Source organism: Mus pahari, chromosome 19 (assembly GCF_900095145.1).
Source record: "Mus pahari chromosome 19, PAHARI_EIJ_v1.1, whole genome shotgun sequence".
NCBI lineage: Eukaryota > Metazoa > Chordata > Mammalia > Rodentia > Muridae > Mus > Mus pahari.
In genome coordinates this window covers 77,020,773-77,042,024 of record NC_034608.1, presented here as the reverse complement: position 1 = coordinate 77,042,024, position 21,252 = coordinate 77,020,773, and the positions used below count along the sequence as shown (strand labels likewise).

The 21,252-nt window shown below is 39.0% G+C and overlaps 1 protein-coding gene across 1 annotated transcript in view; it reads right to left on the bottom strand.

Moving 5' to 3' along the window:
- Positions 1-21,252, bottom strand: part of LOC110336269 (probable ATP-dependent RNA helicase DDX60) — a 104,269-nt gene that overhangs the window by 59,447 nt on the left and 23,570 nt on the right. The window contains 8 exon segments of the mRNA XM_029532000.1: positions 1,325-1,577; positions 5,995-6,152; positions 7,133-7,138; positions 11,485-11,594; positions 12,009-12,114; positions 14,143-14,298; positions 15,764-15,905; positions 19,524-19,682. Coding sequence (XP_029387860.1) covers positions 1,325-1,577; positions 5,995-6,152; positions 7,133-7,138; positions 11,485-11,594; positions 12,009-12,114; positions 14,143-14,298; positions 15,764-15,905; positions 19,524-19,682 — 1,090 coding nt within the window.

Below are 21,252 nucleotides of genomic sequence, written 5' to 3'. Positions count from 1 at the left end.
GTTGCTGTAGAAGGATCCTGTTTGTGTGCCGCGTCATTTCTTGCTGGCGGGAAGGTAGCGCGGGACAGTAGCCCATGAGCTCGAGTCTCTAGCTGCATATGTAGCAGAAGATGGTCTAATTGGCCATCATTGGGAAGAGAGGCCCCTTGGTCTTGCAAACTTTATATGACCCAGCACAGGGGAATGCCAAGAAGAGTGGGTTCGTAGGGGAGCAGGGGCGGGGGCAGGGTATAGGGAACTTTCGGGATAGCATTTGAAATGTAAATAAAGAAAATAGCTAATAAATTTTAAAAAAAAGAAAAAAAAAGAAATACAGCATTATATCCTTTAAGCCACATCTAACTGCAAATCCTGGTTCAGTGTCTTGGTTGGAGAGAAAGATAAATATATGCTAAGGTAAGTCACATACCTCCAACCAGTTTACACATCTTTATCTACTCAGTTCTATTTTATCCTAATCTTTCTGTGTTTTTTTTCTTTTCTTCTTCCTGTTTCTGTCTACAGAACTTGTAAAGGAATATACATGGAATCCTCATTGACCATGGAAGAAGTCTGTATAGTAGGGTTAATCAGTGTTGAAGTCTGTACTGTCAACAACCAACCAGTGTTGACAGTAAATCTTTCAGAATCTAGAATCAACTGGAAGATGGGTCTCTGAACGTGCTTGTAAGACATTATCTTTATTAGATTAATTGACCCAGGAAACCCCATCCTAACTGTGTGTGGAACCATGTCCTCTGCAGGAATCTTGGGCTATATAAAATTGGAACTGAAGTAGGCATGCATTTATCCATCTCTCTCTGCCTTCCTATTGTGAATTTGATGTGACCAATGATTCAACTTCTCACTACTTTGATATATGCCACCTCATGATGAACCCTATACTCTTAAGCTGGTAGACAGGATAATGTCTTTCTCCATTAAGTTGCTTTTATCGAAGTATTTTATCACGGCAACTAAGGGGAAGTTAAGTTAGTAGGGAAACAGATACACCAACCTATATAGAAAGAAAATGTTTAAGCTTCAGAACTCAAAAGTGAGTAATGGGTTCTTCCCTCTGTGCCTGACTGCTAGTGGATCTCTTGACAATGCTCTCTACCCAGTCAGCAGTTAGTTTAAACCTATTGTTAATTGTGCTTAGGAATGTTCTATGCCTTTGCTGTTGGCCACCTCATGGACTTTTCATTGTGATTGATTACAGAGGCAATAATCCTGTGTATGTCTTATTAAACAGATTTCTAGTTCACGGGTGACAAAGCACCACCATTGCATCTCTATGAACTTGCTAATCCAAAGTAAGCCAGGAGAATTATGCACCACATACCTTCAGATTGGCAATGTTCCTTCCAGGCTTTCAAGCAAGCCTGTAACCCGACTCTTTCAACCTGAGCTTTTACTGAGCCACTTTTACATGATTTCAAGAACTCTTCCAGTTTCTTCATTCCTGAGTCTAAATTCTTTCTCATCTCCTCCTCGATAGAAAATGACAGGGCATTCCATTTTTGCTCTTCTTTTTGTTCTTCCTCAGCAATTAACCTCTTCTTATTTTCTCTTTTAATTATTTCCGCCTTGGTCTCCTGCCCAAATGGAAAGACACACATCTCATGGTGAGATAGAACTATTCCAGACAGATATTTCTTGTATTAAATGATATTTTAAGTATGCACTGATGATTTTGACCATCATCCTATACTTGAATAACCATAAAAAATATGTTTTTAATTAAGATGCTGTTGATTGCAAACTTAATAATTTAACTCAGTGAATATAAAGACTTGCAGATAACTTCTTAAATGTCTAGGTAGTGTTAAAGATAAAAGAGTAAATGTAATAGAACCAAAGATACTTTGAAAAGATTCGTTCATGTCTCTATGCAGAGATACTTACTCTCTAGGATTTTAAGGGACTTTCTGCTGCCTTTCCTACCAAGTCACTTTCCCATTGCCTACGTGATTATGATATTTCTATTGTGAACTCTTTCTGAACCTATATAGTATTCCTCTGCCAATGATCTATCAAATTTCTCAAGGTTTACTATATCAGTACCTACATGCCTAATTCTTCTGTCTAGACTGAGATCCTTGAGACAATATTGAACCACAGTTGCCTGGATTGCCTAAGCCAATGGCATTTAGTCCTTAATGTTTAATGAGGAAATAAGAGAAGAAGGCTGAAAGCGAGGAATGGATAGGGATCATATACATACATATGTACATATATATGTATATATGTGTGTGTATATGTGTATGTGTAATACATAGACACATATAATTTGACTTACCTAAATAAATGTTTTTAACTAATTTAAAAACAGTATGGACCCACTTTTACTGTGGTTTTATTAGCTGATTTTAATTCACTTTACATGGACAAATTAGAGGGCCAGTGACATGATTCAGGAAGTAAGGGTGATTGTCTTGAAAGCCTGTTGCTGGAGTGCAATCCCCAGAGTCTATGTAAATATATAAGAAGAGGATTCCACAGATCTTTCTTCTGACTTCCATATACATATCTTGGCACTCCCCATTGATTTCCACACTATAGCATCTCCTGATTTCCCTCTACATACATACCATAGCATCTCCTCATTGACATCTGCCTACACACCAGAGCATCTCCCCATTGACTTCCACACACACACCATAGCATCTCCTCCATTTATGTCCACACACACACAGCATAGCATCTCCTCATTGACTTCCACAATCATACCATAGCATCTCCCCATTGACTTCCACATATACACCATAGCATCTCCCCATTGACATCTGCCTGCACAACATAACATCTCCCCATTGACTTCCACACACACACCATAGCATCTCCTCCATTTATGTCCACACACACACAGCATAGCATCTCCTCATTGACTTCCACANTCATACCATAGCATCTCCCCATTGACNTCNNCNTNNACANCATANCATCTCCCCATTGACTTCCACACACACACCATAGCATCTTCTCCATTTATGTCCACACACATACCATAGTATCTCCCCATTGACTTCCACATGCACAACATAGCATCTCCTCATTGACTTCCACATACACACCATAGCATCTCCTCATTGACTTCAACATTCATACCATAGCATCTCCCCCATTACCCTCCACACACACACACCATAGCATTTCCTCCATTTATGTCCACACACATACCATAGTATCTCCCCATTGACTTCCACATATACACCATGACACTCTCTTCATTGACTTTCACATATACATGATAGCATCCCCTCATATTGACCTCCATATACATACCATGTCTTCCCACATTCATCATACAAACACAGAAATAATAAATAAAATAATTTTTGAAAGACAAATTAGAGAATTTTGTTAGTAAAAGAATTCTGACAAAAACTCCATTATTCAGGTTAGTCCTGGGAATAATACCTAAACATGCACCTATAATAGGGTCACATTTAGCTATTGCCTTCTCAAACTATTTAATTCTAATCAATATTATTTGAGGTTACCCATCAAACATTATAAGTAAGTGTTCCCTACAGGTCCATTTGCCACAGTTTTTCTACAGAAAACAATAGGTAGCCTTAGAATATTGTCAAGCACAGAGCTCACTTTGTCTCAGATGGTATCTTAGGGTTTCTATTCCTGCACAAACATCATGACCAATAAGCAAGTTGGGGAGGAAAGGGTTTATTCAGCTTACACTTCCATACTGCTGTTCATCACCAAGGAAGTCAGGAATGGAACTCAAGCAGGTCAGGAAGCAGGAGCTGATGCAGAGGCCATGGAGGGATGTTCTTTACTGGCTTGCCTCCCCTGGCTTGCTCAGCCTGCTCTCTTATAGAACCAAGACTATCAGCCCAGAGATGGCACCACCCACAAGGGGCCTCTCCCCCTGATCACTAATTGAGAAAATGCCTTACAGCTGAATCTTGTGGAGGCATTTCCTCAACTGAAGCTCCTTTCTCTGTGATAACTCCAGCCTGTGTCAAGTTGACACAAAACTAGCCAGTACAGATGGGAAGACTCATTACCCTATTGGTCACAGAGGACATCTATAAAGTACTAATGGTGTGGAATATCTTTGAATACTCATTTAATTTTTAAGGTTGGGAATAGTGACATTTATACTTTTCAGTCTACTTTTGCTGTATGGTAGGAGGATTTGCCTGTTTATTACTTTATAACACAGAGGGAGACAACCAGACAGAGCAGGAAGAGGAGGAAGAAGAGGAGGTTGAGCAGAGGGAAAACAAGACTCTTCCTTTCCTCCTCCTCCTCTTCCTCCTCTTCCTCCTCTTCCTCCTCCTCCTCCTCCTCCTCCTCCTCCTCCTCCTCCTCCTCCTCCTCCTTTTCTTCCTGTTCCTAAATGAACAGGAAAGGATTCATTGATTTGAGTATGAAACTGAAAAAGCCTTGACCATGAGAAAGAGGCAGTGATGGCAAACGGGAGCTTATTAGTCTTGCTTTTCATGACCCAGGGTGGGGAGGGGAGGGGATGAGCCAGTCACCATTCCTCAGTGGATCTGTGAGGTAGTTCAAAGAGAGAGGACTTCCCCAGGCATTAACATGAGGCATGCTGCAGTGTTGTGTGTTTATTTTAACTATTATATGAAAGAGCTGTTGTTAATCCCCCAACTGGTAGCTGCCCTTGAGAGCTGTGACTCTTGAGTTCACGGCCTATTAATTAGTTGCATGACTGGCAAAGAAATAGCATTTGCTGTTGGTTTTTCTCCAAAACATTAGCCTCCAGAAATGAAAGTTTAAAAATCTTTTTTGGTGTTCTTTGTGAAGCTCTTCACAGGCTTCACTTCTGATAACGTTGCCATACTAATTGCCTTTGATAATTCCTCTCCCATTGGGTGTGTTAAGATGTTGCTCTCTACAATATATCAAAACAACTGGCACTAAAAGAGTTCAGATGAAATAAGTGCCTTCTAAGCTTTGGAGCCCACTAAAGACTAATGAGTTTAATTTTTAAAGTATATTTCATCTAAAGTAATCAAATTAATAAGTCCAGTTTTAAAAAATAATCTGTAGTTGCACACTAATGTGATCATAAATATTAACATATAATTTTCAAACATGATACTAGTACATTAGTATAGAAATAAATTGAGATTTCATCCCCTGTATTTTATACTCAATTAGGGTCTTTGGATACAAATTGATAGAAAATGAGAACAGTACGATAAGTGGTAGAATTAAGGGGATGTAACCTGGATAGAAAAAGGAAATAAACAGCTTACCTTTGCACCTGAAAAACATGATCAGTTCAGTAATTATTTAAATACTTTGGAAAAGGTGCAGAAAATGTGTCTAAGTCAAGCAAAGAAACCATTTGTTTCATGTTTACTTTTGCTACATTTATGAAAAGCATTCTAATTCTTATTAGATAATGAACTCTATCTTAATGTTATTGCAAAATGTTAAACCAAGACTTTAGTCACCTAACATTCTATTTGCTTCTCTAAATACAGATATATCATTAAACAGAGAGGATCATATACAATAATTTCTGTACATGTTAGACTTTCTAAGCAGGTATGATAATAAATATAATTACTTTTTGAGTTTGTTACTTTTCTATTCTGCAATAAAACACCAGGACCAAGACAACTTATAGATGAAAGAGGTTATTTTAGTTTATGATTCCTGAAGAATAAGAATTCATGATGGCAGGGCATCCAAGAATCAACGCAGGACATCTGGAGCTACAAGTTGAAAGTTTACATCTTAAACTGAAGCAGAGAGCCAACTCAAAGGAGCAAATCTATAAACACTCAAAGCCAGCCTCCAGTGAAATGCTTTCTCTAGCAAGAACTGCCTCCTGAGCCTGTCCAAAAGTGTTGCCAACTGAGAGACACATACAAATACTAAGACTGTAGGAGACATTGAATTCAAACCACTACACCCACATAAGTAATAAATGAAGGCATCAATGGAATGAGCAAATATCAACTCAGTAAGAAATAGCAAACAGAGCTTTTTATAATAATAAAATTGACAGAAACATACATGTGCCTTTGAGCTCTTGGACTTAATACAATCCTTCTTTGGCTTAGGACCTTGAGTTGTGATGGTCTTTGAAGTCACTGATTCTAATGACTCCCCATAAAATCGTTGAAAACGATGATACTTCTGCAACTTTTTAAGATAATAGGGGTCGCTTCTGTCTGAAAGAAAGGAAAGAAAGCACATATAATTTCTATGGTTTTTTAGTAGCATCTCTCTAAATCTTCACACCATTGTATACACAAGCAGTATTCTTTCTTTTATAGAATAGTAATTTTACATATTCAGTTTTATCAGAGAAGGTATCTTAAATTAGGCACTCTCATCCAAAGAATAACTTTTAGCATATCTACAAAAGTGACAATTTTTTAATTTTTTTTTTTTTTGGTCTATGGAATTAAACCTAGTAATCCATGCATACTGGTTAAGGGCGCTACCACTGGTCAACAACTCCCAGAAGCTCTAACACTTCCAAGACAATTTTTCATAGCCTACTTCCAAAAGAAATACCAAAAATGTTGTTTTAATTTTATTGATTAAATGTAGTTTTGACAATTCATATATGTATGTAATGTACTCTAATTACTTGCTACCTTAGTTAGGGTTTCCATTGCTGTCAAGAGACACCATGACCAAGTCAACTCTTATAAAAGACAACATTTAATTGGGGCTTGCTTACAGGTTCAGAAGTTCAGTCCATTATCATCAAAGCAGGAAGTATGGCAGCATCTAGGCAGGCATAGCACTGGAAAAGGAGCTGAGAATTCTCTATCCTTTTCTAATTGCACTCAAAAGATGGGCATCCAGGCAGCAAGGAGAAAAGTCTCAAAGCCCACCCCAAAAGTCACATGCTTCCTCCAACAAGGCCACACTTCCTAATGATGCTATTCCCTGAGTCATATTCAAACTAACACATTCCATTCCTTGGCACCCATAGACTTGTTTAAACACATGAGTCTGTGAGTGCTACGCCTAGCCATAGCATAATGCAAAATACATTTCGTCCAACTTCAAAAGTCCCATAGTCTATAACAGTCTCAACAACGTTAAAAGTCCAAAGTTCAAAAGCTCTTCTGAGATTCATCTAATCACTTAGCTGTAATTCTCTATAAAGTCAAAAATCAAAAAGCAAATCACATACCTCCAACTTCACAGGATATAAATGACAATTCTAAAACATCATAGTGATCATAGTGAGGAAATACTAGACCAAAGCAAGACCTAACGACAGCTGGGCAAACTCCAAATGGTGCATCTTCATGTTCTTCAACTTTACATGTTCTTGTTCCAAGCTCTGGGATCCACATGTGATCTTCAAGGCTTCTCCCAAGGTGTTATCATCACTTCTTCAGCTCTGCCCTCTGCAGCACTCTAAGCTCAGGTTGATCCACTCCAGTACTGCTGCTGTTCTTGGTGATCATCCCATAGTACTGGCATCTCCAAAATGCTGGGGTCTTCAACTGCAACTAGGCTTCATCAATAGTTTCTCATAGGCTCTCTTCATGGTGTCAAGCCTCAACTTCTTTGCGTGACCCCTTCAGTACTGGTCCATCAACTGCAACTGAGGCTACACTTTCACCAGTGGCCTCTCCTGGCCTCTCACAGTCCCAAGCCTCAGCTGCTTTCCATGACCCCTTCATGCCTTCAAAACCAGTGCCACCAGGGTGATTCTTACACATTACCAAGTTCAGCTGCAGCACCAGGATAACCTTGGCAATCTCTGAAACACAGCTTCTTTGTGCTCTCAGAAAACAATTCCCAGAAGATGTCACTTCAGTGATGCTGGTCTCTTCTTGATCACCACTAATTTCTTAGTGTCAGCTAATCAGCATCAACTGTCCCACTTATCCTTTCTACTCTTGACTCTAAAGCCACGTGGCCAAAGCAGCAGAGTCTGGAACATGGCCCCTTTCTTTGACAGCTTTCTTTTCCAACTCCTTTACTGCCTAAGCTTGGCTGACCTGGAACTTGCTCTTTAAATTGACCTTGAACTCAGAGATCTGCATGGCTCTGTCTCCTGAATGCCGAGATTAAAGGTAAGAGTCACTATGCCTGGACTAAACTTTTCTTCACCTAGAATCTGCTCTGTTCCAGGCTGGCCTTGAACTCAAAGATCTGCTTGCCTTTGTCTCCAAGGATTAAAAGTGTATACTACTATGACTGGGCCTAAACTTTTCATTGCTGAGCCCTGAGAAGCCCTGGTGGGGACAGAATGACCAGGTTTTTGCCCCTGGGACAAGGCCCTGGTAAGAGCCTATAATGCACATATTTTCACATTCCTCCAAGAAATGGCCTCTCTGTTAACATTAGTGACTCCATGATAATCAGTGACAGCATGAATCCGGGAGTGGAAGATGTGGCTAATGTCTCAGCAAAATGGCAAATACTAGGACCTTCAGGACAGCCCTTAAAGCAAAGAGCTCCAGATACACACATGACTTTGAAAATATATAATTACTCAACTATGCAAAAAATAGAAGGATGTGATATGAATTATATGAGGGGCTAAAGGAACAAAGGCAGCTGCATTAATGAGCCAGCTTGTCAGAAAGATAAAAGGCAGGAAGATACAAAGCAGACAGATTCCTGAGTTCAAGGTCAGACTGAGACACCGCAAGGTTAGCCCCAGGTGTGGTAGAAATGGTCATTTCAAGAGAGGGTCCCACCCAGTTAGCTTATCCTCTGTTCTTAACAGAGACAGTAGACCTCTGAATTCTTTTGCAATATTAAAAGAAAATGTGTGCTTGCTGTTTCCTAAGAATCAAAGGGCTGGGGTCATAGGATGCTGATTCATAAGATCATCAGAAGGGAACCTGGAATAAATAACTGAATTGATACGTAAATTTAAAAACTGGGCTTTTGGTCTGCATGAGATGAGCTAGCAGAAAGCAATAGCAGTTCTTCTTCAGAATTTTTCTCTAGCAAGAGCTGAGTTGTCTGGAGATGTCTGGAGAACAAAATAGCTCTTCAAGAATTTAGTCACCTATAGGATGGAACACAGGGCCCCCAATGGAGGAGCTAGAGAAAGTACCTAAGGAACTGAAGGGGTCTGCAACACTATAGGTGGAGCAACAATATGAAATAATCAGTACCCCCCAGAGCTCATGTCTCTAGATGCATATGTAGCAGAAGATGGCCTAGTCGGCCATCATTGGGAAGAGAGGCCCCTTGGTCTTGCAAACTTTATATGCCCAAATACGGGGGAACACCAGGGCCAAGAAGTGGGAGTGAGTGGGTAGGGGAGCAGGGTGGGGGGAGGGTATAGGGGACTTTTGGGATAGCATTTGAAATGTAAATGAAGAAAATATCTAATAAATTTTTTAAAAAAGAATTTTGCCTCTTAACAAGATTTCTGACTTGGTCAAAAGATCCAATACTTTTTTATAGCAGCTTTTTTGACTTTGGTCAGAAAACCCATAAACTATCCAGATAGCTTTTAGAATTTTTCTAGCAGAGACATCTGTCTCAACCAGAGAGTTTTTATAATAGCCAAAAAAAAAAAAAAAAAAGGAAAAAAAAAGCTGTCTAGAGCAGGGAAGAACACACACAGAAAGAGAAAGTGGGGGGCGGGGAGGAGAAGCAGAGATGGGGAGGGGTTCTAGAAAGCCATCTCAGCAGAGCCTAGGCTGCCAGCTTGGACCCACAATTTGACTTCCAGTCATTCTTTTCTCTGCTCCCACACACCCCTTCTCTCAGAACCCCTCTCAATGCTGAGGCTGATCCCTGGCATTTCATGGCCATTATTCCTCAAGATCTGGTTCAAAAGATTGTGTCTTCCAGCCTTAAGATCTGGATCACAAGTGTGCCCTTCATTTCCAGATTGTAGTTCATTCCAAATGAAAACAGTAACCAGGTAATAACATCTGACATGACATAACTATTTCTTATTCAACTGCAAACACAAACAATAAGCTTTGCTGGGTGGAATCTTGCACTCCCTTAAGCTGTTTATGTCCCTGAACTTGGATTCAGCTCAGTTTCACTTCTTGGTGCCCCTTTATTACTTGAACCACATTTTTTGTACTTTTTCCTTTTAAGCTTGCTATGCTTGATCAAAATGCTTTTAATGAGAGTAAACCAGAAAACAAAGTTTATTCTGGGCATTTGGGAGACATCCTTTGTCTATGTGATTAATCTGAGACTCTTTAGTCTCAGACAGACTCTTCAGATAAGGGCAAAAGCAGCAACATTCTTCACCAAAATATCATAAGAATGATCTCCAGAGTTCAAATCGCCCTCAGCACCAATGTCTTCTATATTCCTGCTAGAACAGCCCATTGAGTATCAATCACTTAAAGCAATCTATGGCTTTCCAAATCTAATGTCTCAAAATCCACATTCCTCCAAACAAAAACATGGTCAGGCCTATCACAGCCTTACCCCACTCCTGATACCAACTTCTGTCATATTCAGGGTTTCCATTGCTGTGAACAGACATCCTGACCAAGGCAATTATGATAAAAGACAACATTTAATTGGGGCTTGCTTACAGGTTCAGAGATTCAGACCATTATCACCATGACAGGAAGCATAGCAGACTCCAGGCAGGCATGGCACTGAAGAAGGAGTTGAGAGTCCTACATCTTGATTTCACTGTATCCAGGAGAAGACTGACTTCCAGGCAGCTAGGGAAGTGTCTCAAACCCTAGCCCCAAAGTGACACACTTCCTCCAAGAATACCACACTTATTCCAATAAGGACATACCTCTTAATAGTGCCAGTCCCTGGACCAAGCATATTCAAACCACCACACTTACCCCTATTCTCTTTTATCTTCTTTTTACTCTGTCAACTCTCCCATCTCCCTGAAGTCTCTTTTCCAAACTCATATTTTTCTTTTGATTCATGACTCATTCATTTTAAAAATGACAATTGGTTTGTCTGTAGGTATGAACAACTATCAATGGTATACAACTGAAGATAATGAGTATCTTTCCTCCATAATCCATCAATATTGAATAGTTCAGTTGTGATGAACAGGGCTCCATGAGTAACCTTCCTGGTGGTTGATTTTATTTTTTAATAATTCCCAGTATGTATACTATGAATAAGCTAAAAAAGGCAGAATCAAGAAGAAGACCATCTAAGATATTCTGGTTCCTTGAATTACTATGTAGGAAAATATAGAGCTCTTATCCTGGGCAATAAATCACTGCCATAGAGCTGTGAGCTTAATCTCCAAATATTAGACTTCAAAGAACATCCAGACTCCTTAAATTGCAAACCATCTTTCCTTAACACAGTGACAAGCTCAAGAACCAAAGATCACATATGCATTCCTCCCCTAAGACACCTACAAGTTCCATACGGATAACCAACCACCAGGAATTAAAGTGACAATTCCCTGTTAACATTCTCCCTGTTACACGTCTGAATGCCTTAATGACTGTTCTTCCTCAACACTTTTCATTTGTGTTCATAATGTGTTTCCCATTGAAACAAAGGGAAGAGTGAAATAGATTTAAATTCTTTCAGCTGAATCTGCATGCTCACCTTCAGTCCTTGACTTATCATAGTCATCACTGAGAGGTCTGTGGGAGTGCCAGTGCACAAGCTCATCAAATTCCTTATGCTTTACCAGTGATGTAACAATGGGGTCATCACTGGAAAACAAAAAGAAAGGCATATTTCAAATTTCATGCCTCCAAATCCAACACCTGGTAAAACTGTGAAAACTATAATTCATTTTCCTCTTCCTGGGATACAAGATGTGTGGTAGAATCCAAAGAGCATTTTATTAGAAGTTTCAGAATCCAGGATCTCCTCATGTCTTCAACACTCTCAAACATTGCTTTTTTCAATAATTTATCATAATGGTGAGGTGCTTTGTTCTCCAACTAAAATCATACAGATGTCATAAAGAAGGTCAATAGACAATATGTTGCACATATAATCTATTGTCTTAAATCTGCCATGTTTTTGGAGTTTATTCAGAAGAGGTTTTTTTTCCAAAGAACCTTTAATAAGTAACTTATCCATTCCAAACAGGTATTTATTAAAACATATTTAGGCCTTACCTCGTTAGGAAAGGCAAGTCTTTCAAAATGTCTCCAGTAAATTCATCAACTAAATTACATGATATTGGAATAAAACCTAAATTCGGCATCATCTCCTGGGAACTTTCTGTAAATAAAAAAATTGTCATCAATTTAAATGTGAATTTTTTAGATAGGAAGAAAATAATTATTTTCTAAATTTTCACACTTAATAACATTTTATATTTACTTTATTTATATTTTATATTCTAATTTCAATCATACACATAAAACTATTTCCCACATTGAGTCTTTTGGAACATAATAGAAGATAGATAGATAGATAGATAGATAGATAGATAGATAGATAGATAGATAGATAGAATCTAAGTAAATAGGTAAGTAAATTAAATAAGTAGGCAGTTGGGTGACTAGACAGATACATTGAGAGATATAAGGCTAGATACATGATGATGATGATGATGATGATGATGATGATGATGACAGATTATTAATAGATAATAGAGAGATATATAATAGATAGTAGATAGATTATTCCTGTGGCACTTACTTTCTAATGTTTAATCCTTTCATCATTATCTACTACGAGATAAGAAATCTAAAGATAGCAATTTGAGAGGTCACAGACACAGTGTCAAAAAATGAAATTGAAATGACGAAAAAACAAATCCCTGCACTCGGGAGGCAGAGGTAGGCGAATTTGTGAGTTCGAGGCCAGCCTGGTCTACAGAGTGAGTTCCAGGACAGCCAAGGTTACACAGAGAAACCCTGTCTCAAAAAACCAAAAAAAAAAAAAAAAAAAAAAAAGTTATGTGATTGATATTATTACAGTATCTCCTTTGAACTTTTTTTTTTTTTGGTTTATAAACAAGCATGTGCAATAACAGGTAGATAGATGACAAAATGATAAGACAGACAGGCAGGCATACTGGCAAGCAGACAAATAGATGATAGATCAGATCGATAGATGATAGGTAGGTAGATAGATGGATAGATAGATAGATAGATAGACAGATAGACAGATAGATGAATAAAAAGATAGATATATAGATGATAGATGAATAAAAAGATAAACGTATGGATGATAAATAGACAGATAGACAGACAGACAGACAGACAGATCAGAAGCATTTATGGGTATTATAATTGACTAATGAATACTCTTTATTTAACATGTGGTTCATAATTCTCCTGATGCTCTCTGTTCCTGTGTTTGCCCAGACACCTTTTGTAACAATTAGTTTAAGTACTTTTCTCCTTATCATCCACAAAGATCAAACCAGAAGCAAGAGACTAGCTCTCAGGCAGAGTCATAATAGGAGAATACCCTAGCTCTCTTGTTCCTCACTGAAGATGCTTCCAAACTACAGTGTATTCCATCCCAAGATTCCCAATGCAATCTACCTCCTGTCTTCCAAGGTAGAGATCTCAAGAGAACATTTATTATGCTCCAGATCTAGTGTGACTCCTTTTCACCTCTGTTCATTATAGTCTGGTCTAGTGGACTCGAACCTTTGACTTAATGTTCTTATCGGCTTGGGCTTTGTGAAGACTGAGCTCCACCACCACGTGGCTCTGGCCTTGGCTCCTGTGCCTGCTTCCAGGGAAGACACAACCATATTTACATCTGTGCTTGCAGTGATTTGGGCAAAAGCTTTCTAAAGTGATGGCTGGCTTCGTTTTATTCTTCAGACTCTTTCTTCCCCTCTAACACCCAGCTATGGGTTGTTTCTGTTACTCTATGAAGCAGATGCTGAGTATGGCCTCACAGTAGACTCTGAACTGGCAGAGGTGGTTCTCAGCTTCCCCAGAGTTACCTTGCTGGCTTCTCCCATTCTATTGTTTTTAAGTGGAACTATCATTATGTAAGAGAATCTGAGTGTCTTCCATCCACTACTATTACACAAAGAAAATCTTCAGTTGACAGAGGTTGTATTGTTAGAAATAGAATTCACTCAGATCCGTTTTATTTTTTAAATTGGCAAACTTATTTACAAAAAAACATACAAGTTAGAAAAAAGCCTACAAGTTTTTAACATGAGTCAAAGCACACGCCAGCACATGAACATGACAACTATAAAACACATGAAAATGATTTCTACTTGTAGATGTTAAGCTTATTTTTTTCCTCAAACTTAAGATGGGAATAAATTACCTTTGATTGGTGATGGTGTCTTTTTAAGAAAATGAACTTTTGTTGTTCTCAAAGGAATTGGTTTTCCCACGTCAAACTTTCTGACCAACTCTGACACAGTGTCCCAGAGATGTACATACTCGTTCATGATGACATCTCCCACATTCAAATCCAGGCCTGGACCAGAATTAAAATTACTCAGTATTAAGAACCACTGACTCATGCCTAGAAGCACACACACACACACACACACACACACACACATCTTCACTCAAGTCACCATGCTCTGAAACACAAGGCAAATAGTGGAATTTTCAGTAGGCTTCAGACTGAATCTAAATGAAAATGATCACTCTGTGGACGATGTCCCTGATGCATCTTAAAACCAGTCTTGCTTTTCTGTTTGACACCTTAATATTAAAAACTGTCTTAACTAATAATAACCAACAGTAAAGACTTATTTTAAGATAATAAAAATATTATACAACACATAACCTTGTACCCACTAACACTAAATAAAACTAAAATAAGAATTAACAAAGAATCATTAGTTTATAAGTAGCTAATTTATTCCAATGCATAACAACGGAACAATATGAAGGAACCAAATCTCGATGTAAAAGACATTTTAATAACACTCAAGTACTAGTCTCTCAAAATGTGTATTATTTTTCCATTGACTATAAAAACACAAGAAAAAATATTCTAACAAAAAAAAAAATTCCACAAAGAAAGTGTAGGGATTATTGTTTATCTCTTAGAAAGACTTAAAAATTGCTAAATATCTAATAATAGTGAGATGTTTTTATTAATGAGAGTGATTTTAATAAACATTGTATACCATGGGTGAAAATGAACTGTTATGAAATGTCTAACACATAAACACAACCTTTAAACAAAAATACTTACGGAATAATATTAAGTTGAAAAATATTTGGATTACTATATTCATTCTGATTACCACTAAATAAAAATGCTAAACAAAGACTGGGAAACTGGAAAATGATAACTATTTATTCAACAGTCATTTAAGAAATGGTTTGACAAAGACCCAAAGACAAACACTAAATGGAGCTTGGGAGTGTTATCGAGAGTTGGAGGAAGGGTTGAGGGACTCAAAGAGAATAGGCACTCCATAGGAGTGAACTATTCAACAACCAACAGAGTCAACTGACCTGGACCCTTGGTGGCCCCCAGAGATCAAATCACCAAAGAGCAAATACCCCATGGGCTGGACCTAACTCCCACCCCACCACAACCCACCCCTCTCCCACATATATAGAACAGATATGCACCTTGGTCTTCATGTGGATCCCCCAACCACTGGACTGGTACAGTCCCTGAATCTGTTGCCTGCCTGTGGATCCTGTTCCTTTAGCTGGGTCACTGTGTCTGGCCTCAGTGTGAGAGGATGCACCTAGTTCCACAGTGAGGGGTAGGGGTAATACCCAGAGGGTGGCTCCCCCTTCTCAGAGGAGAAGGGGAAGGAGGAATGGGAGAAGGATCTTCATGAGGGGTTAATGGAGGGGCTGATATTGGAATATAAAATAAATTAAAAAAAGTTTTAAATGGTTTTGAAGCTTTAAATTCTTTATGAATTTTCTCTCTAAAGGAAGGTGATATTTATATAGTTCACTGATACCTTTTTCATTTTCATTTTCATAGTAAAAAGCAATATTCCTTAACAAAGGCTCATCACTTAAGTCAGAAAGGTGAAGTAAATTCAGACTCCAAGATTCAAACATATCCACATTCTTTAGGATAAAATACTCGCACCACCTTTTCTGAAAATCAAAAGTAAAACAAAGTTATTGACAGCTTTCATGCCCACAGTAGTAGATAGTGCAACTCCATTTACCTCTCTCAGCCTAAAGAAAGGCAAATGGAAGGGCTGCCCCAATTGTCATTAGCAATGTAAATGCATTTCAAATGAATGAGGATTATGCCTTGTTCCTTAAAAATTGAAGCACTGCATACAATTAAAAATTGATTCCAAGATGAATTTAAAGTGGATGTGGCCATGCTGTAATCCCAGCACTTATGAGACTAAGGCAGGAGGAGCTCCGCAAGGTGGTAACCAGTGTAAGTTACACTGTCAGGCTCAGAACAACCTCCGATACACAGTGAGACCTTGTCTCCAAAAGAAAAATTTCTTTTCTTCTCAAAGTGGCGCATAAGCTTCCTTGTTCACTTTTGAACTGTCAAGAGTTGGGCTGCCAAGGATTCTAGAAAGCACTAAACCTTTCAAACTCGGATATTTCCATCTACCCACGCTGATGGTTATTCACCTGTCTTACGTTTGTGCAGTGATATCCCACTATAGCACAGAATGTCCGCGCAAAAAGCACTTGCTTCTGAGTAGACGAGTTTTCTTCAGTGATATGGTTTACAGAGTCAAAATGAGAGCATCCTGATGAGAGTGGCCTCTTCACCCACTCTCCCTTTGATTAGAACTTAATTGAGATCCATTCCATGTGAGAGAGCTAACCCTGACACTATTAATGACACTCTGCTATGTTTACATACAGGAACCCAGCACAACTGTCTCCTGAACAGCTTCATCCAGCAGCTGGTGGAAGCAGATGCAGAAACCTACAGTTAAACATCATGCAAAGCCTGGGGGTCTTGTGGAAGAGTGGAGAATAGCAGTGAGCAATTTGGAGGGGTCAAGGACACCACAAGAATACTCACAGAATCAACTAACCTAGGACCATGGGGCTCAGAGCCTGGGCCACCAACAGGGAGCATGCAGGAGTTGGACCTAACCCCTGGCTGACACATTTGTGGCAAATGGGCAGCTCAGTGTTCATGTGGTTACCCTAACAAGTGGAATGGGGCTCTCTCAGTCTCTGTTCCCTGATGTTGGATCCCTTTCCTCCCTACTTGGACAGCCTGCTTTGGCCTCAGTGAGAGATGATGTATTCAGACATGCTGGGACTAGATGCCTCAGAGTAGGGTGGTACCCACGAGGGACTCACCATCTCTTGGGAGAATGGGAGGTGGCAATGGGGAGAGGGATTTGTAAGGGTGGGGCTGGAAAGAAACGAAGAAGGGAGGCTATGGTTGAGACATAAAGTGAATTTAAAAAATAAATAGTAAAATAAAACAAAATAAACATAAGGAAGAAAAAGAAGCTGCCATTTGTGATCAGGTACATCCTTCCAGGCCACCTTAGAACACTGCCAAATATTTAAAGATTCTTATAATGTCTTTTGACCTAAAGCACTTCCCTTGTGTATTAAAAAAAGTCAAAAATTCTTCACAAATAACAGTTGTACATAGAAGGCATCCATTCAAATCTGTATTGCATGTCTGGCATTCACACGAACTGCAGATTTCAATTACAAAACAATCGATTTAACTGATTTAACTTTTATGACAAAAGCCAGAGTGCAATACTACTGCCACAATGTTTACTTTACAGACATCAGTAGATTTAATATATTAACCTAAAATGTCTCATAATAAAGTGTTTAAAGGAAAAAATTTTATATGGATATCCTTAGCAACTGTACTTGCTAGCTTTGTGTCTTGACACAGCTGGAGTTATCAAAGAGAAAGGGGCTTTAGTTGGGGAAATGCCTCCATGAGATCCAACTGTGGGACATTTTCTCAATTAGTGATCAAGGGCGAGAGGCCCCTTGTGGGTGGGACCATCTCTGGGCTGGTAGTCTATAAGAAAGCAGGCTGAGCAAGCCAGAGGAAGCAAGCCAGTAAAGAACATCCCTCCATGGCTTCTGCATCAGCTCCTGCTTTCTGACCTGCTTGAGTTTCAGTCCTGCATCCTTAGGTGATCAACAGCAGTATGAAAATGTAAGCTGAATAAACCCTTTCCTCCCCAACTTGCTTCTTGGTCATGATGTTTGTGCAGGAATAGAAACCCTGACTAAGTCAGCAACCCTACTCTTCACAGCCCAAATGTGAACAGGGAAACCTAAGTAAAGAAAAGAGGCACATTGAAAAGATGAAGAACTATGTAGATTTTGAGATTTTGGACCACAGTTAGAGGAAACAATCAATAGTAATTCAATAGATATTTCTTTAATTCATAACAAAAAGAAAGACTGAGCCACCAACCAGGCAGCACACATGAGCTGCTCTGAGGCCCCTGACACATATACAACAGAGGACTGTCTGGCCTGGCCTCAGTGAGAAAAGATACACCAAACCCTTGAAATACTTGAGGCCCCAGGGAGTGGGGAGATTTGGAGGGGAGGAGGAGGGACATCCTCTTGGAGATGGGGGTGGGAGGAATAGGATGAAGAACAGTCAGAGGGCAGACCAGGAGGGAGATAATGACTGGACTGTAAAAATAGATTAAAGAATAATAATAATAATAAAATAGAATGAAATAAAAAAAACTTGAAAAAAAGAAAAAGGTTGTTCGCATACACTGGCCGCCTTGCGGAGCTCCTCCTGCCTTAGTCTCATAAGTGCTGGGATGACAGCATGGTCACATCCACTTTAAATTCATTTTGGAATCAGTTTTTATTTTATGCAGTGTTTCAGTTTTCTAACAGAAAATTCTATGCATTGAAATTGGAGAAGATAAACTGAACGGTTAACAGGTTCTAATACAAGATTCGCACGGAAGACTCTAAAGGAATTTTTGCTTTCAGTTTTCCTAAGGTCTCCATATTCTCTCTACCCATAGTCTGTAATGGAAAAAAAAAAAATTCAAGCATTGTGTTGATGTCCTCCGCTCCTTCTCAATGTATAATGTGATGGTCACTGGAAACTTCCTAGTTAATGACATAAAACCTTGATCCTGACAAGACTTTTTTCCTATCAAGTTTACATTAAAATAGTATAACTTAATATAACTTATACATTCCCTCCTAAGTATATTTTACTATCTTTTTTTTATTATTCGATATTTTCTTTATTTACATTTCAAATGTTATCCCCTTTCCTAGTTTACCCCCTGAAAGTCCCCTATCCCCTCCCCACCTCCCCCTGCTCCCCAACCAACCCACTCCCACTTCCTGGCCCAGGCATTCCCTTATACTGGGACCTAGAACCTTCACAGGACCAAGGGCCTCTCCTCCCATTGATGACTGACTAGGCCATCCTCTGCTACATATGCAGCTAGAGCCACAAGTCCTTCCATGTGTTTTCTTTGATTGGTGGTTTAGTCCCAGGGAGCTCTTGGGGTACTAGTTAGAATTGAAAGAAGGAAAATCTCTGGAAGCTGCTCCTGGGGTTCTATACATGGCATGATGCTTGCTATTGCTACCTAATACAGTTGTTAAAACTAATTATTGTGACTGATTTAAGCACGCCAACCTTTGAAGACCTCAACATTTAACACTACACTGTGTGAATATGCCTCAAAGGTTATTGTGATTTTTATGTATTATGTAGTCAAAACAGAAGTACACGTAAATGAAGATTATATTTACCATTTTTAAGACAGTCTTGAGGTCCTGAATCCAACCAGAAGTGATGAATCTTGAGCGAGTTCTCTGAGAGAGAGGTAAATGGAGCAGAAAAGCCACACTGAGGCAATGAAGCTTACAAAAGTCTTCCACGTCCTTCAGGGTTAAGCAATTATCTGTTTTCTGAAGGAAATAAACAGAGAACAACAGGTTGGGAGACCATACACTCAGTTTTCAGAAGTACAAACTTTGTAACCAAGCTCTTTTATGGGGGAATTCTGGAGCCACACATTCACTACTTCAGAGTTAGTACATACACAAAAACTAGGCTACATTCAAACATGCTTGAGATAAAAGAGAAAGGAAGCTTCTAGTTTTGCAGCAGTTGGCATATGGCATGATTCTGTATTTTAGGAACACCATGTTTAAGCTAATAAATCAGGTGATAAAGGAAAGGTTTCACAGGACCGTGGGTGGTTGGGGAAGGATGATAAGTTCTCTCTTCTATCCATGTATCATATTCTAAGGCAATACTATGAACTACCAACATGAGGTCAGCAGGCTATCAATGTATCTAAAAGGTGTAGCTGTAGAATGACAACAGGAATGAGTAGTAGACATATTTAGCATCTGGGACAATGACATCATCCTATTGTCAAACATGTCCAGCTCGTTAGAGGAGCAAGAAGACTTCATGGGAGATCTATAGGATGACAGAGAAAGTCTAATGGTTAGAAGTTCCAAAGAGAAAAGTTTGACTAACTATCATGATTTTAGGATGATTTAAAACAGGATGTCTAATTGTGTAGAAAGGTTTCATTGGTGACACACGCCTTTAATCCCAGCACTTGGGAGGCAGAGGCAGGCGGATTTCTGAGTTCGAGGCCAGCCTGGTCTACAAAGAGAGTTCCAGGACAGCCAGGGCTATACAGAGAAACCCCGTCTCAAAAAACAACAACAAAAAAAAAAAAACAACAACAACAAAAAAAAAATTTAAGGAGATATTACAAAGCAAAATATTAAAAACATCTTGTCCATTTCTGAAATCAAGAAAGTTAACAGGATTCTTCAGCTGAGATTCCATAGTACTCAGATTACATATAGCACGGTATGTGAGCCTCTGTGTTTACCTATGTGCTCATGAGCACACAGATGTGGAGAGGAATAGCTAAATCTCAACTGGCCACCAGATTCTTGACCCTTTTTGCAATAAAGACCCCTAAGAACAGTAGTACCTCCCCAGATAGTAGGGTACCAAGACACCACAATGTGAGAGTATATTTTAAAGTCAGTGAGAACTTTCCACAAGATAAATCTGAATTCAATCTACACTATTATCTAATACCTTGAGTTGGAGGACTGTTACTCTCAAAAGCCTAAAGTCAGTTCTCTAAAACATGGACTAGAAATAACAATCCCTATTCTTGCAAAGCTTTCCTAAGCATTTCATGCACTGTGCACAGAATAAGCCCAAAGCATGTAGTAGGTAGTTTCTCCTTTGCCTGCTTGTGGGTGACTTAAGCTAAATAGATCCTACATGAAAGACCTGTATGTAACACTCTACATCATTGTAGAGCATAGTTCTTTATAACAGGTATTGTAGGAATTTTCCTACTTTTGAAATTCATATAAAAAAAGAGAAAATTCCAGTGCTGCATGGGGAAAATGGTAGGTAAAAGATAATAAAAAGGCAACAGTAGAAATCAATAGTGTATCCCAGTGTAACAACCTGTATCCTGCTGTAACAAACTGT